Source organism: Lontra canadensis, unplaced genomic scaffold (assembly GCF_010015895.1).
Source record: "Lontra canadensis isolate GAN:19392208 unplaced genomic scaffold, GSC_riverotter_1.0 scaffold64, whole genome shotgun sequence".
In the NCBI taxonomy this organism is placed as follows: domain Eukaryota; kingdom Metazoa; phylum Chordata; class Mammalia; order Carnivora; family Mustelidae; genus Lontra; species Lontra canadensis.
Window position 1 is genome coordinate 12,052,604 of NW_022631058.1, and position 26,970 is coordinate 12,079,573.

The 26,970-nt window shown below is 47.4% G+C and overlaps 1 protein-coding gene across 1 annotated transcript in view; it reads left to right on the top strand.

Moving 5' to 3' along the window:
• The window catches only part of SLC24A4 (solute carrier family 24 member 4), a 71,422-nt gene extending 50,574 nt beyond the window's left edge, over positions 1 to 20,848 (top strand). The window contains exons 12-16 of the mRNA XM_032878673.1: positions 10,646 to 10,812; positions 14,582 to 14,696; positions 18,452 to 18,564; positions 18,992 to 19,057; positions 20,430 to 20,848. Coding sequence (XP_032734564.1) covers positions 10,646 to 10,812; positions 14,582 to 14,696; positions 18,452 to 18,564; positions 18,992 to 19,057; positions 20,430 to 20,582 — 614 coding nt within the window. The 3' untranslated portion in view covers positions 20,583 to 20,848. The remainder of the gene's footprint in view (positions 1 to 10,645; positions 10,813 to 14,581; positions 14,697 to 18,451; positions 18,565 to 18,991; positions 19,058 to 20,429) is intronic.
• Positions 20,849 to 26,970: the final 6,122 nt, after the last annotated feature.

Here is a 26,970-nt window from a genome sequence, read left to right on the forward strand (position 1 = left end):
ACTTTTTGGAAGAGTTGTGACAGATTCATGCTAATTCTTTTATAAACATTTGGTAGAAATATGATCCTGGCCTTACTTTAAGGGAAATTGTTTTTTGTTTGTTTATTTTGGTTGGCTTTCTGTCTACTATGTCAATCTCTTATTATAAGTCTTATTGGATTTTTTTTTTCTTTCTTAGCCAGGTTTGGTGTTTCTGTCTTTGTAGGATTTTTGTCTGTTTCACCTAGGTTATGTAATTTGTTGGCATACTGTTGTTCGTAGTATTTCTTTAATAATTCTTTTAATTTCTATGAGGCATATAACCATCACCTCTTTCATTCCTGATTTTAATAATTTGAGTCTGCTCTCTTTTTTGTCGTAGTCTAGCTAAGAGTTTGTCAATTTCATTGAACTTTTTTATCTTTTTAAAGATTTTATTTATTGAGAGAGAATGAGGGAGGGAGGGATGGAGAGAGAGGGTGAAACAGACTCCCCAAGGAACAGGGAGCCCATCCAGGGGCTTGATTTCAGGAGCTGGAGATCATGACCTGAGCCAAAGGCAGACACTTAATGAACTGAGCCACCCAGGTGTCCCTCATTGATCTTTTTAAAGAGCCAACTTTTAGTTTCATTGATTCTCTTTTTTAGAAATTTTCCATTTTATTCCACTTTAATCTTGGTTATTTCTTTTCCTCTGCTTTCTTTGGGCTTAATTTGCTCTTTTTTTTGTTTCTTAAGGAGGAATATTAGGTCATTGATTTAAGACCTTTCCTCTTCTTTAATATGGTCATTTATAGCTATAAATGTCTAAGCACTGTTTTTCCTACATCCCATAAGTTCTTGTATGTTGTGTTTTCATTTTCATTCATTTTGAATTATTTTCTAATTTCCCTTGTGATTTCTCTTTTGACCTACTGGTTATTAGTGGCGTGTTCCATAATTTCCACATATTTTTGAACTTCCAGTTTTTCTTTTGTTACTGATTTTTTTTTAAAATATTTTATTTATTTATTTATTTGACAGACAGAGATCACAAGTAGGCAGAGAGGCAGGCAGAGAGACAGGGGGAAGCAGGCTCCCCCCTGAGCAGAGAGCCTGATGTGGAACTCCATCCCAGTACCCTGAGATCATGACCTGAGCCGAAGGCAGAGGCTTAACCCACTGAGCCACCCAGATGCCCCCTGTTACTGCTTTTTAAGTTATTTCCATTACAGAGTGGTTATAAGACATCCTTCACATGATGTAAATCCTTCCAAATGTACTGATGCTTGTTTTATGATCTACCATGTTGTTGATCCTGGAGAACGTTTTATGTGAGCTTGAGAAGAATGTGTATCCTTCTTGAATGTACATGTTAATGTTTTTCATCAGATTTGGGAACTTTTTGAATGTGAGTTCTTTAAGTACTCTTCCTGCCTTTTTTCCTTTTTTTTCTGTTTCTGAGACTAGATCATCTCAGCTGGCCTATCTTCAAGGTCATTGGTTGATTTCTTCTTCCTACTCAAATCTGCTGTTGAGCCCCAAAGTGAATTTCTCAGTTATTTTACTTTACAACTCCAGAATTTCTCTTGGTTCTTTTTTGTTTTTTTTAATTTAATTTTTATTTTTTTTATTTTATTTTTTATAAACATATATTTTTTCCCCAGGGGTACAGGTCTGTGAATCGCCAGGTTTACACACTTCACAGCACTCACCATAGCACATACCCTCCCCAATGTCCATAAACCCACCCCCCCTCTCCCAACCCCCCTCACCCCAGCAACCCTCAGTTTGTTTTGTGAGATTAAGAGTCACTTATGGTTTATCTCCCTCCCAATCCCATCTTGCTTCATTTACTCTTCTCCTACCCCCTTAACCCCCCATATTGCATCTCCTCTCCCTCATATCAGGGAGATCATATGATAGTTGTCTTTCTCTGATTGACTTATTTCGCTAAGCATGATACCCTCTTGTTCCATCCACGTTGTCGCAAATGGCAAGATTTCATTTCTTTTGATGGCTGCATAGTATTCCATTGTGTATATATACCACATCTTCTTTATCCATTCGTCTGTTGATGGACATCTAGGTTCTTTCCATAGTTTGGCTATTGTAGACATTGCTGCTATAAACATTCGGGTGCACGTGCCCCTTCGGATCACTACGTTTGTATCTTTAGGGTAAATACACAGCAGTGCAATTGCTGGGTCATAGGGTAGTTCTATTTTCAACATTTTGAGGAACCTCCATGCTGTTTTCCAGAGTGGTTGCACCAGCTTGCATTCCCACCAACAGTGTAGGAGGGTTCCCCTTTCTCCGCATCCTCGCCAGCATCTGTCATTTCCGGACTTGTTAATTTTAGCCATTCTGACTGGTGTGAGGTGGTATCTCATTGTGGTTTTGATTTGTATTTCCCTGATGCCGAGTGATGTGGAGCACTTTTTCATGTGTCTGTTGGCCATCTGGATGTCTTCTTTGCAGAAATGTCTGTTCATGTCTTCTGCCCATTTCTTGATTGGATTATTTGTTCTTTGGGTGTTGAGTTTGCTAAGTTCTTTATAGATTCTGGACACTAGCCCTTTATCTGATATGTCGTTTGCAAATATCTTCTCCCATTCTGTCAGTTGTCTTTTGGTTTTGTGAACTGTTTCCTTTGCTGTGCAAAAGCTTTTGATCTTGATAAAATCCCAATAGTTCATTTTTGCCCTTGCTTCCCTTGCCTTTGGCGATGTTCCTAGGAAGATGTTGCTGCGGCTGAGGTCAAAGAGGTTGCTGCCTGTGTTCTCCTCAAGGATGTTGATGGATTCCTTTCTCACATTGAGGTCCTTCATCCATTTTGAGTCTATTTTCATGTGTGGTGTAAGGAAATGATCCAATTTCATTTTTCTGCATGTGGCTATCCAATTTTCCCAACACCATTTATTGAAGAGGCTGTCTTTTTTCCATTGGACATTCTTTCCTGCTTTGTCGAAGATTAGTTGACCATAGAGTTGAGGGTCTATTTCTGGGCTCTCTATTCTGTTCCATTGATCTATGTGTCTGTTTTTGTGCCAGTACCATGCTGTCTTGATGATGACAGCTTTGTAATAGAGCTTGAAGTCTGGAATTGTGATGCCACCAACTTTGGCTTTCTTTTTCAATATTCCTTTGGCTATTCGCGGTCTTTTCTGGTTCCATATAAATTTTAGGATTATTTGTTCCATTTCTTTGAAAAAAAATGGATGGTACTTTGATAGGAATTGCATTAAATGTGTAGATTGCTTTAGGTAGCATAGACATTTTCACAATATTTATTCTTCCAATCCAGGAGCATGGAACATTTTTCCATTTCTTTGTGTCTTCCTCAATTTCTTTCATGAGTACTTTATAGTTTTCTGTGTATAGATTCTTAGTCTCTTTGGTTAGGTTTATTCCTAGGTATCTTATAGTTTTGGGTGCAATTGTAAATGGGATTGACTCCTTAATTTCTCTTTCTTCTGTCTTGTTGGTGTAGAGAAATGCGACTGATTTCTGTGCATTGATTTTATATCCTGACACTTTACTGAATTCCTGTACAAGTTCTAGCAGTTTTGGAGTGGAGTCTTTTGGGTTTTCCACATATAGTATCATATCATCTGCGAAGAGTGATAGTTTGACTTCTTCTTTGCCGATTTGGATGCCTTTAATTTCTTTTTGTTGTCTGATTGCTGAGGCTAGGACTTCTAGTACTATGTTGAATAGCAGTGGTGATAATGGACATCCTTGCTGTGTTCCTGACCTTAGCAGAAAAGCTTTCAGTTTTTCTCCATTGAGAATGATATTTGCGATGGGTTTTTCATAGATGGCTTTGATAATATTGAGGTATGTGCCCTCTATCCCTACACTTTGAAGAGTTTTGATCAGGAAGGGATGCTGTACTTTGTCAAATGCTTTTTCAGCATCTATGGAGAGTATCATATGGTTCCTGTTCTTTCTTTTATTAATGTGTTGTATCACATTGATTGATTTGCGGATGTTGAACCAACCTTGCAGCCCTGGAATAAATCCCACTTGGTCGTGGTGAATAATCCTTTTAATGTACTGTTGAATCCTATTGGCTAGTATTTTGGTGAGAATTTTTGCATCTGTGTTCATCAAGGATATTGGTCTGTAGTTCTCTTTTTTGATGAGATCCTTGTCTGGTTTTGGGATCAAGGTGATGCTGGCCTCATAAAATGAGTTTGGAAGTTTTCCTTCCATTTCTATTTTTTGGAACAGTCTCAGGAGAATAGGAATTAATTCTTCTTTAAATGTTTGGTAGAATTCCCCCGGGAAGCCGTCTGGCCCTGGGCTTTTGTTTGTTTGGAGATTTTTGATGACTGTTTCAATCTCTTTACTGGTTATGGGTTTGTTCAGGCTTTCTATTTCTTCCTGGTTCAGTTGAGGTAGTTTATATGTCTCTAGGAATGCATCCATTTCTTCCAGATTGTCAAATTTGTTGGCATAGAGTTGCTCATAATATGTTCTTATAATTGTCTGTATTTCTTTGGTGTTAGTTGTGATCTCTCCTCTTTCATTCATGATTTGATTTATTTGGGTCCTTTCTCTTTTCTTTTTGATAAGTCTGGCCAGGGGTTTATCAATCTTATTAATTCTTTCAAAGAACCAGCTCCTAGTTTCATTGATTTGTTCTGTTGTTTTTTTGGTTTCTATTTCATTGATTTCTGCTCTGATCTTTATGATTTCTCTTCTCCTGCTGGGTTTAAGGTTTCTTTCTTGTTCTTTCTCCAGCTCCTTTAGGTGTAGGGTTAGGTTGTGTACTTGAGACCTTTCTTGTTTCTTGAGAAAGGCTTGTACTGCTATATATTTTCCTCTCAGGACTGCCTTTGTTGTGTCCCACAGACTTTGAACCATTGTATTTTCATTATCATTTGTTTCCATGAATTTTTTCAATTCTTCTTTAATTTCCTGGTTGACCCATTCATTCTTTAGAAGGATGCTGTTTAGTCGCCATGTATTTGGGTTCTTTCCAAATTTCCTCTTGTGATTGAGTTCTAGCTTCAGAGCATTGTGGTCTGAAAATATGCAGGGAATGATCCCAATCTTTTGATACCGGTTGAGACCTGATTTAGGACCAAGGATGTGATCTATTCTGGAGAATGTTCCATGTGCACTAGAGAAGAATGTGTATTCTGTTGCTTTGGGATGAAATGTTCTGAATATATCTGTGATATCCATCTGGTCCAGTGTGTCATTTAAGGCCTTTATTTCCTTGTTGATCTTTTGCTTGGATGATCTGTCCATTGCAGTGAGGGGAGTGTTAAAGTCCCCTACTATTATTGTATTATTGTTGATGTGTTTCTTTGATTTTGTTATTAATTGGTTTATATAGTTGGCTGCTCCCACGTTAGGGGCATAGATATTTACAATTGTTAGATCTTCTTGTTGGACAGATCCTTTGAGTATGATATAGTGTCCTTCTTCATCTCTTATTATAGTCTTTGGCTTAAAATCTAATTGATCTGATATAAGGATTGCCACTCCTGCTTTCTTCTGATGTCCATTAGCATGGTAAATTCTTTTCCACCCCCTCACTTTAAATCTGAAGGTGTCTTCGGGTTTAAAATGAGTTTCTTGTAGGCAACATATAGATGGGTTTTGTTTTTTTATCCATTCTGATACCCTGTGTCTTTTGATTGGGGCATTTAGCCCATTAACATTCAGGGTAACTATTGAGAGATATGAATTTAGTGCCATTGTATTGCCTGTAAGGTGACTGTTATTGTATTTTGTTTCTGTTCCTTTCTGATCTACTACTTTTAGGCTCTCTCTTTGCTTAGAGGACCCCTTTCAATATTTCCTGTAGAGCTGGTTTGGTGTTTGCAAATTCTTTCAGTTTTTGTTTGTCCTGGAAGCTTTTAATCTCTCCTTCTATTTTCAATGATAGCCTAGCTGGATATAGTATTCTTGGCTGCATGTTTTTCTCGTTTAGTACTCTGAATATATCATGCCAGCTCTTTCTGGCCTGCCAGGTCTCTGTGGATAAGTCTGCTGCCAATCTAATATTTTTACCATTGTATGTTACAGTCTTCTTTTCCCGGGCTGCTTTCAGGATTTTCTCTTTGTCACTAAGACTTGTAAATTTGACTATTAGGTGACGGGGTGTGGACCTATTCTTATTGATTTTGAGGGGGGTTCTCTGAGCCTCCTGGATTTTGATGCTTGTTCCCTTTGCCATATTGGGGAAATTCTCTCCAATAATTCTCTCCAATATACCTTCTGCTCCCCTCTCTCTTTCTTCTTCTTCTGGAATCCCAATTATTCTAATGTTGTTTCGTCTTATGGTGTCACTTATCTCTCGAATTCTCCCCTCGTGGTCCAGTAGCTGTTTGTCCCTCTTTTGCTCAGCTTCTTTATTCTCTGTCATTTGGTCTTCTATATTGCTAATTCTTTCTTCTGCCTCATTTATCCTAGCAGTGAGAGCCTCCATTTTTTATTGCATCTCATTAATAGCTTTTTTTAATTTCAACTTGATTAGATTTTAGTTCTTTTATTTCTCCAGAAAGGGCTTTTATATCTCCCGAGAGGGTTTCTCTAATATCTTCCATGCCTTTTTCGAGCCCAGCTAGAACCTTGAGAATCGTCATTCTGAATTCTAGATCTGACATATTACCAATGTCTGTATTGATTAGGTCCCTAGCCTTCGGTACTGCCTCTTGTTCTTTTTTTTGTGGTGAATTTTTCCGCCTTGTCATTTTGTCCAGATAAGAGTATATGGAGGAACAAGTAAAATACTAAAAGGGTGGCAACAACCCCAGGAAAATATGCTTTAGCCAAATCAGAAGAGATCCCAAATCGTGAGGGGGGGTAAGGGGATAAAAAGAGGTTCAGAAAGAAAAAAGAAAAAAGAAACAAATAAAAGAAGAAAACCAATAATGAAAAAATATGAAAAGGAAAAAAATATATATATATTAGATAAACTAGTTAAAAAACGTTAAAAAAGAAAAGGGTAAAAGTTAAAAAATTTAGCAGAAGAAGAGAAAAAAAATTGAAAAAGAAAAAAAAATTAACTGCATGGCTAAAGAATCATGGGGAGAAAGCCATGAGTTCCGTGCTTTGCTTTCTCCTCCTCTGGAATTCCGCTGCTCTCCTTGGTATTGAAACTGCACTCCTCGTAAGTGAACTTGGTCCTGGCTGGGTTTCTTGTTGATCTTCTGGGGGAGGGGCCTGTTGTAGTGATTCTCAAGTGTCTTTGCCCCAGGCGGAGTTGCACCGCCCTTACCAGGGGCCGGGCTGAGTAATCCGCTCGGGTTTGCTTTCGGGAGCTTTTGTTCCCTGAGTGCTTTCCGTAGAGTTCCGGAGGACGGGAATGAAGATGGTGGTCTCCCAGTCTCCGGCCCGGAGGAGCCGAGAGCCCGGGGCCCCACTCCTCAGTGCGCCCTCAGAGAACAGCGCCCAATTGCTCCCGTCACCCTGGCCTCCGGCCGCGCTCCGAGCTGACCGAGCCTGCGACCGGTTCAAGGCAACCCCGAGCTTAGAGCTCACTCCTCAGCTCTGTCTCTGTAGCCGGCTTCCCTGTTCTAATACCTGTAAGCTCTGCGACACTCAGACACCCCCGATCCTTCTGTGACCCTGCGGGACCTGAGGCCACGCTGACCCTGCGTGGGCTTCACTCCGGTTAAGCCTCTGGAGCGATGTCCCTCAGCGGAACAGACTTTTAAAAGTCCTGATTTTGTGCTCCGTTGCTCCGCCGCTTGCCGGGAGCCGGCCCCTCCCCCCGAGGTCTATCTTCCCGTCGCTTTGGATTCACTTCTCCGCCAGTCCTACCTTTCAGAAAGTGGTTGATTTTCTATTTCTAGAATTGCTGTTCTTCTTCTCTTCGATCTCCCATTGGATTTGTAGGTGTTTTCAATCTTTAGATAAGCTATCTAGCTGATCTCCCGCTACCTGAAGTAGTCTCAGCTGCTACTTCTCCGCCATCTTGACTCCTCCCACCTCTCTTGGTTCTTTTTTATGGTTTTTACTTCTTTATTGGTAGTCTCTGGTGAGAACTCATTCTCCTACTTCTTTTTAGTTTTTTTAGACATTTGACAACTCTTTTGTGAATATGTTTAAAACAGCTGATATAAAGTCTTTGTCTAGGGACACCTGGCTGGCTTGGTCAAAAGAACATGCTACTCTTTATCTCAGGGTCATGAGTTTGAGCCCCACGTTGGGTGTAGAGATTACTAAAATGAATGAATAAATGAGTAAATAAGTAAATAAACTTTAATAATAAAAACTAAAGTCTTTGTCTAGTTAATCCAATGTTTGGAATTCCTCAGTGGTAGTTTATACTGATTTTTTTTTCCTGTGTATGGAACATACTTTCTTATTTCTTTGCATGTCTCATAATTTTTTGTTGTTGGAAACTGGGCATTTAAAATAATAAGATTTGACAATGCTGCAAATCAGATTCTTCTCCCTTTCCTGGGCTTCTTGTTATTGCTATTTATTGTTATTGTTTGTTTAGTCAATTTTCTTAGCTAATTCTGTAAAATCTGTCTTCATTGTGTGTGGCCCCTGAAATATCTGCTAGATTCTCTTAAGGTCATCTAATGATTGCACAGAGATTTCCTTTGATGCCAGGACCAAATAAGTATTTCAGTCTTTGCAATAAGTTCTGTATGTGTTTGGGGGCACACCTTCAACACTGAGGCAGACAGTTAACAAATCTACCTTAGTTTTTATTTTCTTGCTTGTTCAGAGCCTCAACATTAGGCAGAGGTGGAAGCTTAGGACATCCTCAAATCTTAGTACTGAGTATGCAAATATCTGTGGGCACAGTCTTATGCATACTCATGGTCTCTTAGATTCCCAAATATGTGGGAGCTTTGCAAAGCCCTCTGTGGATAGCCCTTTCTCCAGTTTTTCCTTTTAAGCTGTTTGGCCAGTGCATTGTTTGTTTCAGTGGCAGAGAGACAGGGGGAAGCAGGCTTGGACACCTTGGACAGTGGGATGTTCAGCAGTTGCTTCTGATTGTTTTCAACAAATGCCCCCAAGGAAAAGGCTTTTCACACTGGCTGAGCTCTGATTCAGGAAAAATAGATAGCCTTGACAATGGGATCTTCCAGGAATTCCACCAGACAGGCCAAATAATGCCAATTCTCCAAAATGGACTTTGAAGGAGCTCCAGCCCTCCCCCACTGTGGTGGATGTCAGGATGCTGGTTCTCAAGGTGACTCCAGAGCTGGTGGAAGGACCTGGAAAATAGAGCAAGTTAAAACTCCACAAAGCTTACTGTTCTCACTGAGATCCAGCCAGTTTTCTTAAGTAAACTCTGCTGGAATTACTGTACGCCTTTGGTTAATTTCCAGAGTTCTGAAAAAGGCTGCTTCTGACCATTCTTGCCAATGTTCTCATTGCTTTTGTGGAGAAGAGAATCCTCAGAAGTCTGTCTGCCACTATTTTATTGGTGTGGCCAACAAGCTAATTTTGAGCCTGCATGTGTATACCATATTTAGTGGCTAATTAAGGACACTATGCTTGCACTCAGTGGCTTAGTTGATAGGTCCCCCAATGATAGGTTCATGATCAAAGGAGCAAGACTGATACAAAGCGAAGGACAAGCAGAGCTTTATTTCACTGCAAGCATCGAGGATCAAACCGACCTTCGGGGCCACCTCTTACAGAGAGGGCGACCCCTCACAGACTAACTTTTTTTTTTTTTTCATTTGTTTATTTGACAGAGAGATCACCAGCAGGAAGAGAGGTAGGCAGAGAGAGAGGGACGCAGGTTCCCTGCTGAGCAGAGAGCCCGATTCGGGGCTTGATCCCGGGACCCTGGGATCATGACCTGAGCCGAGGGCAGAGGCTTAACCCACTGAGCCACCCAGGTGCCCCACAGGCTTTTATAGAGCAAAGGCCATGTGGTTGAGCCCGCCACACACGGGTGGCCAATGAGATTGTAACACACAGAGAAAGCTTCACAGTCATGCTAGGTCACACACGAGTGGCCAGTTGAATTACAGTTCACCCCACAGTAGCTATTGGAACTAGCCTATCACCTTGGTCAGAATTGGCGCCCAAAAGGCGGGGCCCACACTCCTTGGTAGCTAGGGAGACAGTATGCACGCCCCACTGATTAGATGTCTCCACCTGACCCGACTCATTCCTGCATTCAGGTTCTGTTATCTCCACCTGACCTGACCTGCCCTTGTATTTGGGCTCTGTTATCAGGGACTGGTCAACCATATTTTACTGGTTTCCCAGACTTGCTTTTAAGTAAGTTCCCCTGGCGGGCGGGGGGCAGAGTCAGTTTAAGTTTTACTGCATAAACAACAAAATCACTGTTTAACCAGATGGAATCGCTCTAGCTAAATAGGCCCTTACATAGTGAGGCCACTTTTCCTTGGTTGAATTGTTTGTGGATTCTGCTGCTAGGAGCCAGTGAGATCGCGCCTGCCGGGCCAGCCCTCCTACATTTTAGTCTTGTATCTACAACAAGCTGAGTATATGACCTTGGAATAGAGGAGCTGAGAATTCCAGAGTACCAACTATGTGCTGCAGTGTGTGCTGCATGTTTTATGTATATTATATCTTGTCATTCTTGCACCAACCAAGAAAGAGGAAATGTTCCCATTTAACGGATGAAGAAACTTCTAAAACGCGGTGATAGGTAGATTGGCAGATGTGTAACCGGTATGTGTTTCTCTCCTCCCCCTTCGGGCTCCACCCCCTCCCACTGCAGAGGCAAGAGGGGACAAGGCCAAGTGGGTATTTACCTGGCCACTCATCTTCCTCCTGTGCGTCACCATCCCCAATTGCAGCAAGCCCCGCTGGGAGAAGTACTTCATGGTCACCTTCATCACCGCCACGTTGTGGATCGCGGTCTTCTCCTACCTGATGGTGTGGCTGGTGAGTGGTTATGGAAGTAGGGGTGGGCCACAGACAGCCCCTGCCCAGCCCCTGCCGGAGATGGGAGAGCTGGGTTCAGCGACCTCAGACACGGTGGTGCCACCTTCAGCAAGCCACCTCCCATTGCAGACGTTGGCTTATTTCTCCGTAGAAGGGGTTTCATCACAGGCGCCTGGGACTATGCTGGGCACTGCAGATTCCTGGATGGATACAGCATGGCGCCAGCCTTCAAGGCAAGAGTGGGGGCGGGAGATGAGATTCTGAGACCCGCTGCTTCTGCAATGGGAAGAGGAATATGGCAGGGTAGTGGGGATGCTCTGGGAAGATCTCTGGAGGGCTAGGCACTAGTCCCCCTTCCTTTCTGGGACCCCTGGGGGAATGTGAGGGAGACTGGAGTCAGTGGGAGATGAAGACAAGGCAGCCTTCATTGTAACCCCTGCCAGTAAACTTTTAGCCTTCATAACAACAACAGTGGGATAGGTGTTTTTATTTTGTCCATTTCACAGGTGAGGCAACTGAGGCATCCAGCTTCGGTATTTAGCCCAGCTGCACAATTATCAACTATTATGGGATTAGTTCCACAATCAGTGAGTTCTAGAGTTGGGCTCCTGAGTTCATGATCTCAATGACTATCCTCAGCCATCCCTCAGTTTCTTACTGGAGTTTTCAGAGGCCATTTGCACCCAAGTTTTGCAGGCAAAGAGGCTTTGGCATAGCTCCTTGTAAGCTCCACTGGCCACATGTGACAGCTTCCTATACAAACCTTTCATTGGCTGGGGGCGGGGGTGGGGCGGCAGTAAGCAGGAGGCCCTTTCCCCTTGCTCCATGTACAACCCTGTGGGGAGGGAAGGGTCATGGGGTCACATGGAAATGCATTTGAATCCTAGACCTCCCATGTGCCAGCCATGAAGTGCCGGCAACTGGCTCAGCCTTCATGAGCCACGGTCACCCCTTCTGCAGAAGGAGGATGGCCATCCCTGTCTTACAAGGTCACTGGGAGGAGAGAAGTCTCTGCTCAGACCTTGTGGCCCTAGCTGGCAGGATGACAGATGGATAATAACTGTCAATAGCAACTGTTTTCACCGTGAGATGCAGCCAGTTCTATGTCCATGCTTTGTTCAGATCAAGGTTAAAATCCTTACACATGCCGGTATGTGTGTATGTGTGTATATGTGGGGGGGGGAGCGTGTGCACGTGTGTGTGCATACTGGGGTGCGGGAAGAGTTGAAAATAGCTACTCCAGCCCCCCACGTGAAGGACAATAAAGGATCACAAAAACGATGCCTTACATGAATCGCACTTGTAAATTGACATCTTTCTGAGTAAGGTTAACACCAACCCATCTTTATATGTGATAAAAGGATCCAGGGAATTCTCTTACTGAAGTGCATGCCCAAAACAACACTGCAAGGAGGAAAAAAAAGTATTTGCATGACATCAAAGGAGTAGGTATGGGAGTTAGGAAAGATCAAATTAATGAACGGGTGAAACGTTTCCTTCAGTTACTGGAAACAGCAGTATTAGGAAACCAGCTCTGCTCATTTGCTGTGAGGACGTTTAGCAGCACTTGCATCCCCCGCCCCCACCTTGACTCAGCCCTCTTGTGCTGCTTAAAGCAGAGAGATTCATGGGAGCAGCTTGGTGAGGGTCACAGGAACTGCTTGGCCAGGGCATCCTTACCTGTGGCTTTGAACTTTAGCCCGCCTCAGTTTGGGGGAAATGGGATGGCCCTGATAGTAGAAATTGATCAAGACAGTAGCACCCCGTGTTAGTCCTCATTTTGGGCATGAGCTTGCTTTCCTTGTGCCCCAGCGGAGGCCACCAGGCACCAGTGATGTCTCACCTGCCCACCCCTTACTCCTGTCACCTTTCGGATCTCTCACCCCTAAGGCTTCAGAGAAACTACTTCTTGAATGTCCTTGTGAAAAGGGAGGGACCTTTGAAAGGGATGGTCCTGTCCGGCACCTTTGCACAGGTGGGGAGATTGAGGACCAAGAAGAGGGCCACGGCTTCCACAAGGTCGCACAGATAGTCAGCCCCAGAGCTGGGATTCAGGTCTGCTCCCCTATTTGGTGCCTAAGTATCAGCTGGGCTCAGAGGGCCCAGGACAGGAGTCCAGGGCAACGCAGCACCCAGGCAGCATCTCTAGTCTGAAGCACCCTGGATAGTGCGTGTGTTTGCACACACACATGCACGCACACACACCCATAGACCTTCCTTCGTTCTTCCATCTTTCAGCTTCTTAGCCATGTAGTTCAGTGATTTAAGGGGGGGAAATGGAGGCATCCCCCACAATACCAAAACAACCCAGGCTCCTGTATTTACAAAGTCTGGCATCCCCCGTGGAAAGCATGTCAGCCACGGCCTGGTTGGACTTGTGAAGATCCTGTTCGTGGCCAAGGTAGACTGAACACTATGGATAAGTGGCTCATTTTTGCCCTCCTTGGTGTCTGAAAGAGAAAAGAAACATCTGTAACCATCTTGCTCAGGCCAGGCACGGTCCCCTCACATTTTCTCAATTAATCTTTATTAGCAGACCCATTTTACAGGTGAGGAAACTGAGGCTCAGAAAAGGACACCAGCTTGTCCTAAATCACACAACCATTCACTGGGACTGGAGCCACCCATCGAGATGTGAATGACCCCAAGAGGTGCCACGGTTCCCATTTTAGAGGTGGGGAGGCAAGCCAGAGCTAATGGGGTTATCCAAATGCTTCTAGGGCTTTCCATCTGGGTGCTGCTCAGGGCTCCAGCCATCTCTGGAGCATCAGGCATTTCTCAGTAGAGCGTATGACTGCGGATCAAGATCCTTCTACCCGACCATTCTATTTCTTGGAGCTTATGCTAAGAAGTCAGTAAGATAAGGACCCCAAGTCCTACACACAAGGTTCATGACACTGAGGTAGGAACATGGCCTTTCGAGTCAGCAAGACCTGGTCCAGAATCCCTGCTCCACCGCTCACCACCTTCTGGCCCACGGGCCATGCCACATCACCTCTCTGGGCCTCAGTTTCCCTGGGTGTAAAATGAGTGTAACTGCAATGCCCCCTCACCAGGAGGTGGTGATAAAGGAGCACCTGGGATTGTGTACACAACATACCTGGTAGAGTGCCTGTATACAGTAAGTGCTCAGTACATGTTACTTACATGCACTGAGGTCGTGAGAGCAAAGAAAGAGACCGTCCGGTTGTGGGAACGTGAGGGATTGGCCGTACAGCCATGCCCATGAAACCCATGCATCGGTTTAAAATCGTGTCGGAAATGACAATGGGAGATGGAAAGGTATCCACAGCGTCTTAGTACAGGAAACGGGAACTTGCAAACCATATACTGATAGCATAATCTGATTGTTTTTTTTCCAACAAACGCACCAAAAGGAAGGTCAAGGATATATTCTAAAGCAACAGTTTTCAAGTGTGGTTACCAGACCAGTAGCCAGAGGGTCCCAGCCACCTGGGAACTGGGTAGGAACGTAAACTCCCAGGCTTTACCCCAGGCCTCCGGAATCACAAACTCAGCGGCATGGGGGGCAGGGGGTAGGGGAACAGCCTCCCAGGGGCTGTTCCACGGGCTTAGAGTTTGAGAACCATGGGCTGACAGTGGTAATGGTGGTCATCTGTGGGTCTTGTTTCATTTCCCTTCAGTTTCTAAATGTTTTAAAACAGCAACTGGAACAGCGGTCCTACGTTCCAGTTGAAAGCCCTCAGAGTCAGCGAAGGTCCTGGGTATTCTTCCCGGAGTTCACGGCCCCTCCCCCGCTCTTCTGCAGGTGACTATTATTGGGTACACGCTTGGGATCCCGGATGTCATCATGGGCATTACTTTCCTGGCAGCGGGCACGAGTGTTCCAGACTGCATGGCCAGCTTAATTGTGGCAAGACAAGGTAAGGGCCATGAGCTGGCCCCCCTAGCTGCGAGCACCACCAGGCAGGCCCCCCGCCCCTACTGGGGTTAGAGTTCATGGCCCTTCAGACTGGTGCTCTTACGTCATGCTATGGAGTCAGCGGATGAGGGGAAAGCATCATGCATCAGAGCCCATCCACGGAGAGAACACGACCAAGATGAACACCTCCAGATCTCTAGAAGCATTTGCTTGTGCAGACTAGGATCAAAGGAACTTGTTCTGGAATCACTAGTGTGACATTAAACTGAGACCCCAACTTCTTCCAACAAATACAATAGTAATGGGAAGTCTTCTGGTCCCAGGAAGGCAATGGGGGAGGAGCATCTTGTACCTCCAACTGTTTTGCTATTCTTAAGGTTCTAGAACATGGATACGGGTTTGGTTTCCTGGTTGGTTGGCTGGTTAATGGTTTTTCTTTGGGGCTCACCACCTGACATGGGTTAATAAGCAAGGGAAGGAGTTCCTGTGTGCTCTTTAATGCAGAACAAAAGCCCCGTAAAGGGCTGACCTTTGTTGATTGTGGTGTTTCTACTGATGAGGTCGCAACCCAGCATGGACCTCCACACATCTTCCTCCACAGATGTGAGTGTGAAAGTATGGGGGGGGGCGGTCAGTGGGGGCCAATAATAGTGACACCTCAAAGGAGACGGGAGAGGAAAGAAGTGCCCAAGGAGAAAGTGGGCTCTGGAACGTGGAATGTGACATTTTATTCCTCCCAGGTTAGGAGAAAGTGTTGACCGGGCTGCGGGCAGATGTCTGTCAGTCCTGAGAAGACCTGCGATGCGGGGAGAGAAGTGTGGGAATGTGGTTGTCATAGGTCGGAGGCTGGCAGAGAGTGGGGACGGTGGGGACAGCAGCTGAGGGGAATGGGATTTAGTGGAGTGACCTCTGAGGTGAGTGTATTCACTTCCTAGGGCTGTCATAACCACACCACAATGGGGTGCCTTAAAACAAGAGACTGTTGCACAGTTCTGGATGCTGAAAGTCCAAAATCGAGGTGGTAGCCAGGCCACACTCCCTCCAAAGGCTGTAGGGAAGGGTCTGTTCCAGGCCTGTCCCCCAGCTTCCAGGGGTGGCCGGACAGCTTAGAGCTGCGTCACCATCGTCTCTGCCTCCGTCAGCACGTGGTGTTCATCCCTCGGCATGTGTCTGTATCCGAAATTTCGTCTCTGTGCAGTGAGGAATGGGAACACTGCCGGGCACCAAGGGCCTGGCTGTTGTTCAGTGACATCAGCTTGGCTAGGCAGGACTCTGTCCCACCAGCTCCAGGGACACATGCATGAGGGATGACATGTTCTCCCAGAGCTGGGGTTGCTGGGTGGATGCTGGGAAGGTCAAGAGGGGGCAAGAGAATGGGCTGTTGAAACAACCAGCCCTGGAGTCCTGGCGGGCTGGGGTCATGATGCTAGAAGGTGAAGGGCTGGGGGTAGGGGTGGGGGGTGAGGTCAAGAAAGGGAACCTAGGCTAAGTGGGGTTCTGAGGGAGGACATCCTATCAGAGTGACTCCTGTGGAACGTGGAGGCACAGAAAGTAAGCGAGGGCAAGACGCAGGTGGAGTGCCTCTTCATGAAGGTGACACTGGGGTCCCTGGCCGAGGACCCAGCAGACAGGGTTAAAGCATGGACAGTGTCTTCCTGGCAAAGGGCCCAGAAACCTCTGCACAGAATCCGCTGCCCTAGCAGACCACACCATGTGCTCTAACGCGGAGATCCCGCATCCTAGGCTCCCCGACGCCTCCCAGCTCCAAGTGTGGTCCGGGGTGGTGGCCACAGCAGCTCGACCAGGGAGCTTGTAAGAAATGCAGAATCTCAGGCCACCTGCATGGCTCAGTCGGTTAAGCATCCGACTCGGTTTCAGCGCAGGTCATGATCACAGGGTTGTGAGATGAGTCCCGAGTTGGGTTCCGCAGTGAGCTGAGCATGGAACCTGCTTAGGAGTCTCTCTCTCTCTCTCTCTCTCTATTCCTCCGCCCTGCCCCACCCCCCACTCTTGCTCTCTCTCCCGCTAAAATTAATTAATTAATTGACCGATGAATTAATTTGAAAAAGGAAACGCAGCATCTCAGGCCTGCCCCAGACCCACTCAGTTGGAACCTGCATTTCAGCCAGGCCCCCAGGTGAGTCTCACGCTCTTGAGAAAGGTTACCCTGAGGTTCCTCCATACGCAGCACCTGTGCACCTGTGCAGGGCGGGAAGCCTGGGGAATCTGAGGAGGCCTCCGCGTCTCCTCTCAAGCATGGGTCACCTGCATCCCTCCTGACCCGCTGAGCCAGGGCTGCATCCTCCCCAGAGGCGAGTGACTGCCCCAAAATAGCTGTTGCGTGTCCCTATGTTGTTCCAGAGACTGAGACCCTGGAAGGGTGATGCCCCAGGGTCAATGCCGAGATGTTAAAGGCACTCAGCATGGCGCCGAGACAGAGAGGGGAAGAACGTGAGGTCCTTGAGGGAGGCACTGTGTCCTGGAGGACTGCAGGTGACAGCAACAGGACAGGAGGAGAGGGTGGTCCAGCTCCCCACCCCCACCCCCGCTGGACCGGTGCTCAGGCAGCTTGCAAACCAGCTGTCCAGGTGCCAGGCTGAGCGGCTGCAAGCTTCCCAGGGACCCAGCAGTCTTAGGGCTGCAAGCTGTTCCCAGCTCATTCATTGCACACGCACTTGTATTTGTGCCGGGTTCTGATGGTCATGTCAGCGTAAAGCTGGGTGGCCAGGTTCAAGCAGATGGCACCCAGCAGGAGTTTTATCTTTGCAAGTTTGTTTTCTAACTTGTAATACTCCTTGAGCTGTTAAGCCCCTTGACTGTGTGGCTAGCATGATCCCGGCCAACTGGGCGGAACGCAAAGGAGGATGGTGAGGCCCCTAGCCTCTAAGATGCTTCTAGTCTAGTTGGGAGAAAAGAGTTTATTTACCCTGCAGAAGGCTCCAGGGCATGAGACCTGATGCCTCATCCTCTGAGCCCGGGTGGTGAGGCCATCACCTGAGCCCCAAGGACACATCCTGGCTCGGTTTGAAGGATGCTGGGCCCCTCCCAAACTGTGTGACCTTGGGCACGCCCCAAGCCTTGGTTCCATCATCTGGCATGAGGACAACACCTCCTCCCTCCCAGGGTACCTGGGAGAATCAATGTGGTGAAGCACATAGTGGGTCCTCGGAGAAGATCAGCGGACTGGCCGGGCAGGAGAAATGATGAAGGGTCCTGTGTTCCTTTCCCAGGGCTGCCATAACAAAGTAGCACAAACAACAGAGATGTGTGGGCTCACGGTTCTGGAGGCTAGAAGCCCAAGGTCAAGGTGTTGGCAGAGCTGGTTCTTCCTGAACACCGTGAGGGAGAGTCTGTTCCAGGCCTCTCTCCTTGGCTTAAAAATGGTCATCTTCATGTTCCCTCTGTGCTGTGTCCAGGTGTCCCCTTCTGAGAACAGCAGTCATATTGGACTAGGGTCTGCCCCCAATGGCTCCTTTTAAGCTGATGATCCCTGCAAAGACCCTATCTCCAAATGATGCCACGTTCTGAGCTATTGGAGGTTAGGACTCTAACATATGAATCTTAAGGGTCATCATTCACAGCCTAGGAGGCCCCCCTTAGACTTCATGGAGTGGACTTAGACCTCATAGGAAGCTTCTGAAATGTGGGGTCCATGAAGAAGGAACTCCTTTCTGAAGAATAGCACTACTAGGACCCGAATAGGGGTTTCCGGCCACCTAATCTCCATGAATGACATGTGTCAATTGTCTACTCTAGGCCTTGGTGACATGGCAGTCTCAAACACCATAGGAAGCAACGTGTTTGACATCCTAGTGGGACTTGGCATACCGTGGGGCCTGCAGACCATGGTCATTAACTATGGGTCCACGGTAAGCTCCTTCCCCCGCCTTATAAGCCACAGGGACACCAGACACAAGCCCTTGATGGGAATGGACAGTGGCATTGGCCCTGTCCCAGCAGAGAGCCCCCATGGAACACACTGCCCCCCTCTCCTTGGCACCCTGGCACCCATTTTCCATGAGGGCCTCTGGAACAGCCTGAGGGGCACCTGTTCGGGGAAGCCCCACGTGCAGCCTCCCCACGCCTGTGCTCACGGGCATGCGCGTCCACTCCTCATCTGTTCCCTCACACGGAGTGGAGACTTAAATCCATGGTTAGCCAACCGACCCCCACCACGTGCCCCCCGTTGAACACCCACCTATGCTTTCCAGAAGGAATACACTGGGGTGCCCTAGGCTCTCAGGACAGGGCCCTGAGCAGCCCCGATATTCAGGGCACATGTGTTTGTTTTTCCAGGTGAAGATCAACAGCCGGGGTCTGGTCTATTCCGTGGTGCTGTTGCTGGGCTCCGTCGCTCTCACAGTGAGTCTTTCTGGTTCTGGAATTGCCCTTTGTTCCATCTGATCCTGCCTCGTCACTTGCCAAGTCTCTGAAACCCCCCTCACTTCCCTGGGGCCGCGAGGGCTGACAATGAGAAAACACAAATTCACAGATCTCTCCGGACACGATTTGTGCCAAGAATGTTGGCATCCGCCACTACGTTTTTCCCTCAGTGACTAAGAAATCCCCAGAGCAAGTAAACTACATCGCTGGGTCCCCACTGCCCCTTCCGTCTCTCCTCACTCATGCCAGGAGGAGAGAAAGTTCCCCCTGCCTAGCTGAGCTGACAGAAGGCGGTGGGGAGGGGGCATGACTCTTGGGCCTCAGGACTGGCACAGGAATACTACTGAGGCCACCATCTCCCACACGCCTGGGCCTGAGTTATACATTCTGCAACTCTGCCTCTGCTTATTTTTTTTTTAAAGATTTTATTTATTTATTTGACAGACAGAGATCACAAGTAGGCAGAGAGGCAGGCAGAGAGAGAATGGGAAGCAGGCTCCCCACTGAGCAGAGAGCCCGATGTGGGGCTCGATCCCAGGACCCTGGGATCATGACCGGAGCTGAAGGCAGAGGCTTTAACCCACTGAGCCACCCAGACGCCCCTGCCTCTGCTTATTTTATTCAGTCCTTATGGCCACCTGATGAGACCATCCCTGTTTTGCAGAAGAAATCGAAGCCGAGAGGTTAAGTACCTCGCCCAAGGTCATGGGGGTAGGAAACGGCGAAGCTGGGATTTGAACCCAGATTGGTCTGTCTCCACAGAGCCCATGGCTGTGCTCTGATGGGGTAAATGTGACCCAGCCCTTAGGAATCTGGATTCAGAGACAGGAAAGAAAGGCATGAAGTGCGGGAAAGTCTAGAAGGAATGTAGAATGAGGATGTGCTCCAAGCCCATCTACACACACACACACACACACACGCACACGCACACACACACACACAGGTGGCCCAAACTCAAGTTAGCCAGGCTGTGAGCCAACAGATGCACTGGAACTTTTGCCTAAGAGGAGGCAAGTTCTGCAGCAGAGGGAGGACTCCGAGAATGTCCCTAGTTGTCCCAAGAGAAGGTCTGGGCAGGGAGGCTCTAACTGGCAGAAGGGGCCTTGAGGACACTTGGGTCCCAAGGAAGCAGTGTGCCTGCTCAGAGCCCGCGGGCCTGGGTCACGGGCTGGCCCTTCCATCAGACAGGTCTTCAAGCCCATGGGGCTCCATCTGACCAGACCACGGGTGTGCCTTGCAGCACCGCTCTGCCCTTATGCACATTTTGGAGACAGTTCTGGGGTCTGTAGTGTGTGTCTAGTTTTCCAGGGGAAATGCCTGAGAAACTGCATTCTATCCTCTGTCCCTCCAGGTCCTCGGCATCCACCTCAACAAGTGGAGACTGGACCGGAAGCTGGGCGTCTGCGTGCTGGCCCTCTATGCCGTCTTCTTGTGCTTCTCCATAATGATAGAGTTCAACGTCTTCATCTTCGTCAACTTGCCCATGTGCCGAGAAGACGATTAAAGGCACTGCCCCCCCCCATCCCCTGCCCCGGGAGCTGTTCTGGACTCTGGCACCGGTGTCCCTTGCTCTCTCCCTGTCCCCCACCACGAGCCTCTCCTGCCTCGGTGGTCGCTGTCTGTTCTGCCACATGCTGGAAGGAAGAGCTGTCGTGGTCTTTGTCCGGGCGCGAGCAAGGCCACTGGGTGTCCTTCTCCTCCTCCTCGGAGTTCTGCCCTCCACACACGAGGTAAGATCCACGGGCCACCGTCCGGGTCACCTGGCAGACCCCGAGCAGACAGCCACAGGGATGTGGCGTGTGCCCCGCCTCTCTCAGACACTTCAGTGAGGACTTCTGTGTGCAATGTGTCTTCCTGTCGCCAGGTGGCCTTGGAAGTGAGGCGGCTGGGAGAACATGAGCTCCCTGGGGGCCAGTGCAAAACAGGAATGTCACTCTCCAGTGTCACCTCTGGGCCCGAGGGATTGAGTCCCTCCGGCCTCATACGCTCCTCAGGCCCTCTGACCTCGGCTGGAAACACTCACAGTTTGGAGGGGGCAGGGCCTTACCCTGCTGAGGGTTTTGGGGGACCCCCAAGGGCAAACATTCTGCCCCTTTCTCTGGAAAAATCGGAAGCATGGAAAGAGCATCTCGCAGCCAGAAGGAGGAAACAGGCGTGAATTTTTCTTATCACTTGCACTGAGGGGTTCAGAGAATGAGCAACGAAATATTAAAAATAAAATTTCCTATAGATCATCCTACTTGAAAAAAAATCGCATTCCATACAAAAAGGTCATGCTGGGGACCAAAAAGGTAACCGTTCATGGAAAACGAGCCCTATGTGTATCGTGTTGCACAGACACTGAGACGTTTGGTTTGGAATATAGAAAAGCATGAAAGATTAACATCGATCTGGGTGCTAATTCAGAGACACAGCAGAGATGCCTGCCTGGACCCGTACATTCCAGACCTTCCGTGTGATGCGGCGCGACGTCCGTGTGGGGTTGTCGTTCCTTTGTTAAATGCTCTCCTCTCATAAGCTACCCTGTTGCAAGACTCGATTGTCTCTGTGCCCAGCAAATTTCATAGCCTGCTGAACTGGAACGAGCGTGCCACACGTAATAGGTAAGAGCAAGAAGAGAGATTGCCTAAAAAACAAAGAATCGCTCTCAGTTCCCAGAGGCAAGTATGAAAAACATAACTTGGCATTTTTTTAGGGCTGGGTTTCTTGAGCCTTAGAGTTGGCTGCCTGTGAAGGGCCAAGGATGGGAGGCGGAGTCATGAAGAGATAGAAAATATATTAAACAGTTTTCACCTGCTTCGTAGCTCTCAGATATATATTAAAAAGATTTATGAACATAAACCATTTGTGGTTTCTGAAAAGAAAGCACAATTCATTTTATATAGAGGGGTTTTTTTCCTTATTTTTTAAATATTTCTATTGCAAAAGTCTACCGGAGTTGATGCACTTTTAATAACTGGGGTATTTTGCACAGAAGAATGTTTGGGAACTGCCCCGGACAGGGTGAGGAAAGGTTTTTAGCGATTCACCAAGGATCAGTCGTAGGTGAGGAGCTGAAAATGCAATAGCTAATTCCTTCCTGAAACCCAAAGGTTGTGACCTGAGGTGGAATTTGTTGCTGTGCCTGCTCAGGCCTCCTGAATTTCAGAAGGAGGAAGTGCTCACGTCTGTGTCCTTTCAGTGAGCATGAGCCTAAGACGGGAGGGAACTCGGTCACCAGGCTTCTGTTCTGGATCTTATCAGTGTTAGTAGCTACACCATACTAGAGCTTCTCTATTGTTTCTCTACCTAGATCGGGCTCAGTAGTCTTCAAGTTGAGGCTGAAGGTGATTTTCCTAAGAAATTAGCTCAGTGGGAGGCCAGGGAATCAGTGGGATCATTGGTATAAACTTGACATGGCCAGGACTGCCCTTTGATGTAAGGAGGGATGATTCTCCCCGCTTCACAGAGAATGTAGACTTGGGAGAGGTCACATGACTCTAGGTCAATTCTCAGTAAGTAGCAGACCAGGAGCCAAGCTCCCGGGTATCACCCCTCCCTGAGCAGCCAGTGGGTTGGCCATCCTTGGTGGGGGGCAGGTAGAGACATAGCCTTGCCCTTGTGCTCAGTTCTCATTGTTTAAGTTAAAACTTCAGCAAATATTTAATAGACTCCTGGTGGCCCAGCATAGATCCTAATAGCTGTCCTTCTCCAGTGCCCGTGTTTTTTTCCTGGTAAAGACGAAAAGATATTTTTAACTACAAGGCACAGGCAACATGGACCCTGATGATGTCCGTGCTGGTGTTCACGTCTCTGAATCCTTGTGTGGCTTTCAGAAAAGCATCCTAATTACCTGCCTCTTCCTTCAGTAGGGTCCCTTTGAGATGACACAGTAGCCTACAGTTGCAGTTTGAGAGTTTAAAAAAAAAAAAAAAATAGTGTTTCTGGGACCTAGAGCACTCCTGCTGGTGAAATTCTCTTTTGACTCTAATGTGCCAATGTAACTTCCTTAAAGGATCTATGTATTTATTGTATCTAGGAAACTATATATACACTGTAGGTGAATAATTCTCTTTTTTAACTAAATATTTTTCCATCACAAGTTTAAAGAATTGCTTAATTAATTAGGCCTTCATTTTCAAATAATACTTTTATCACTACGCAGGATTACATCCTTTATTTTATTCCCAAAGCTAATTAGCATGAGGTAATGACTCTACTTAAAAAAAAAAAAAAGGCAATTAAAAAAAAAATAAATTTAGCTCTTCTCCTTGGGAGCAGAAAAGAAAAAATGAACCATGGTACTGAGATGGAAAATGCGTGTAGAATCAGTAGCAGGCGGTTCCTGCCCTTTTCTAGTCTGGAATTTGCCCTTACCAGCTCGAGCAGGGACAGGGTTGTTAGGTGTACAGTGTCTAAAAGCCTGGCCCTGGAGGAAGGTTCTGGGTCAGCTGGTGGGAAGACTCATGGTGAAGGGCACGGCGAGCAGGGCAGAGCAGAGTTATTATCCTTCCCAGAACCTGCAGTCTGCTAGTCTCTGAATCTCACCCATGTGCATAGACCTCGCTGCTCATTGCCCCACGCCCCACACACACCTGTTAGGGCTACGTCTTTCTTCTTCCTGTCAATCCCCTGCTTTTATAGACCCAAGCAGTTGAGAAGGAAGCACCCCCCTAGAGCCAGGTTAAACGGGTGGCCGGCATGCACGTCACTCTAGGGCAGTCCTGCGGACCCCAACCAAAGACCCCCTCCTGGGCTGTCCAGCAGTCTAGGTCCCCAAGAAAGAAACTGACCCTCCTCTTCCCTTTTGATGAGGATCGCAAGCCTGACCACATCAGCTGGAGCCCAGCCCTCAGGGAATGCCGGACTCCATACACGGGCTGGGAATCTGGGCAGAGTGAGGGTGGCTGCTTGCTGGCTGCCTTTCCGTCCTCCTAGCATTTCTCCTGCCGGAGTCCTAGGGCCCCACCCTCTCCTTAAGATGGGGGTGGACAGAGGTGAGATGGGTGAGATGGCCTGGGGGAGGGTCAGTTCTGTACACCACCCCCCACAGAGGTGGGGAGTGGAGGAGAGCCCCAGCCCCAGCGGCTGAAGCTGCTTCCATGCCTTGCCCTCCTTCCCCGGCATGAGATGGGGGCCAGTGGGGTTCAGGCACAGGAACGATGCAGGTGCTGCCTGCCATGCGTGGGGACTTTCTCCTGTGGGTCAGCAGGACGGAAGCGGAGACCCCGCAGCTGGGGCTGGTGCTCCTCAGTGGGTGTGGCGTTCTGATGGGGCCATGGCCCTGACCCTGAATGGACATTGAGGGTGGGGGTGGCCCCTTCTCTTCCCCACCCCACCCTTTCCTTCCCTCACAGGCCATGTTCCTCCTTGACTGGAAGAGATGGCTGGGCTGCGTATGTGACGGGCTTTCAGTAAGCGCTTGTTGCTGGAATAAACCAGGAACTTGCCGGTTCCGGTGAAAATCGTTAGGAGATTGTTCCCACGTGCGGTGACTTAAATATTCCCAGGTCTAATGCCCTCAGGGCATCATCTCTGGGTGTCTTTCTCCCCTTGGGGCAGTTAGCAGATGTGTCCAGGGCACCTGAGAGGGATCACGTCTTGGCAGCTTTGTTGCCACATTGTGCTCATAGAAACTTCCAGGCTGGGAGACTAGCTTTGTGTCAGGCCATCCCTCAAGCCTGGGAGCTGGCAGGAGAACATCCAGAAGCAGGTGTCGGCATAAAATCAGGAGAAGAAGGGCTGGGGCTTTTCTCCCATTGGGCCACCTGGGTGGAGCGGCTTTTCCCATCATACAAGGAAGCCAGCTTGCAGGTATTAGAGCTTTGATATTGAATGGAGATTTTTTCTTAATTCTAATTTTTCAATGACAGATGGCACCCTGGTCCCGTTTTCTCTGCTAAACCCTCACCCACGCGCCAGGGGTTGGTGGCCCTGCTTTGTTTCATCTTTTATCTTCATGTTTCCAGGGTTGTCCCTCGCTTCTTACAGGTGTGTGCGTATCCAGGGCTCAAGGGCCTGTGTCCTCCATGCCCTGCACAGCAGGGGCAGAGAACATGCCCCCTTCCAGTCTGAGGAAATGTCTGTGGCCTGAGTACCCTGAGACAGACTGGGGGTGATGGAGGGCAGCTCTGAGAGCGGAAAATGCCCACTGCCCCCACCACCCTGTGAAGGTCAAACCACCGTTAGATTTGTGGGTCTGGGATTGGTTGCTCCTTGGTTAAAAGTCTGATGACAAATTTGGGCATAATCCACACATATTTCTACCATTGCCAGAATTTAAACAGTTGCTTTTTATGCAACATGTTGGTTGGGACTTTTCCATGGTCAAGGCCAATTAAAAAAAAAAAAACTTAATTCTGGAGAAGGTATGTACCCTCCCTATCCCACCGCTGGAAAACAATTTTTTTAAGCTATCAAGAGAAATTATGGGCAGTTTGGGGTTTCTGGTTGCATGGTCTGGTGTGATCAGAAAAGGAGGGTCCCAGACAACAGCACTCTCCCTGCTCCCACCTCCAGAATTCCCAAGATAAGAATTCCCAATTATCCAGATGGACAGTCTCCTTTGACAGAAGGAGCAAGGGCTTTCTTTCCTCACACTGAAAATGACTGTGTTGTGAGCCAAGCAGCTCCCATTTTTCCAAATCAAATGTTCTAGTGGTGGTTATTGTTTTTTCTGGCCGCTGGGTCATCCCTGTCCTCGCCTACAGAAGTACCCTTCTGAGAGCTGTAGAATGTTTCTGGGCCCTTCCCGCACATGGCCTAGACCATGGATTTCTGGAGACTCAGCAGACGGAGCTGTGGCTGAGCCTCTGGGGGCCAGCTCTTGGGGACTTCCTCAGGGGGCTGCTAGTCCAGCAAGCTGGATGTCCAGTTCAGAGCAAGGGACCTTCTGCCTGTGCCTCCTGGCCAGCAGCTGCTAGCCAGGAGTGGTTGCTGGGGAACACAAAGAGAGCCTTGATGACCTGGAGCGGAGAGAAGGCTGCCAGATGGCGGGGGGCCTGTGGGCAGAGGCAGGAGCTGCTAAGAAAAGGGATAAGCGAGGAGAGAGGCTGGGCACATCCCAGATGCCCAAGAGGCAAGCTGGGCAGTTTCTGCAGGACCATGGGACTTTCCTGGGGTCTGGCTGTGACCTACCAAACAGCAGGTAGATAGAATCAGGGGGCTCTCGTGTCCAGAAAGAACCTCCTTAAAAATGACCTAAACCGAGAACTTCTGGGGCTCTCATATGTCACTTGAGCCCCCCCCACCAGACATTTCTGGCATGCTGGGCTGAACACCACCATCCTTGTTCATTCTAACAGGCAAAGCAGGAGCAATGAGTTGAAAAGTTGTAAATACTAAATATATTTATCTCACTATTTATTTTTTCAATAACTGTGACCTCCCTCACTGTGAATGCTCTGTGATATGAGATTCTTAGTTTAATAAAACTGTCATTAAATTTGAATGAATTGATATTATTGGTTACTAAACACTGGCATGAGTTTATTTTTATTGTGAAGAAAAAAATCTAGAGTAAATATGAACTAAATCTTTATAAGAAATCTAGCAGTCAGTATTGTAATGCAATATTATCCAAATCTGTACGCCGTCAATAAAATAAACGAGCACAAGTTGTCTTTCCCTATATAGAGCTTCCATTCATGTTTTAATAGACACATAGATAATTGCATTTTTTGGAAGGATTCCTTCCATTGGAATACCAGCCACTTAAAACCATTTCTATTGGCATATCGAGAAAAAAATAAACTTCAAAAAGGATGAGGGTTGGAGCTTTTTAATTACAACGTTTGGGCATGAATACAAACAAGACAGAAATGTTGTGACTTATCTTGGCTAGCATGTGTGAGTCCAGAATGACCTCAACCATTCCCTACCTCATCAGCAAGGCCAGCTTGATGGGCAGGGGA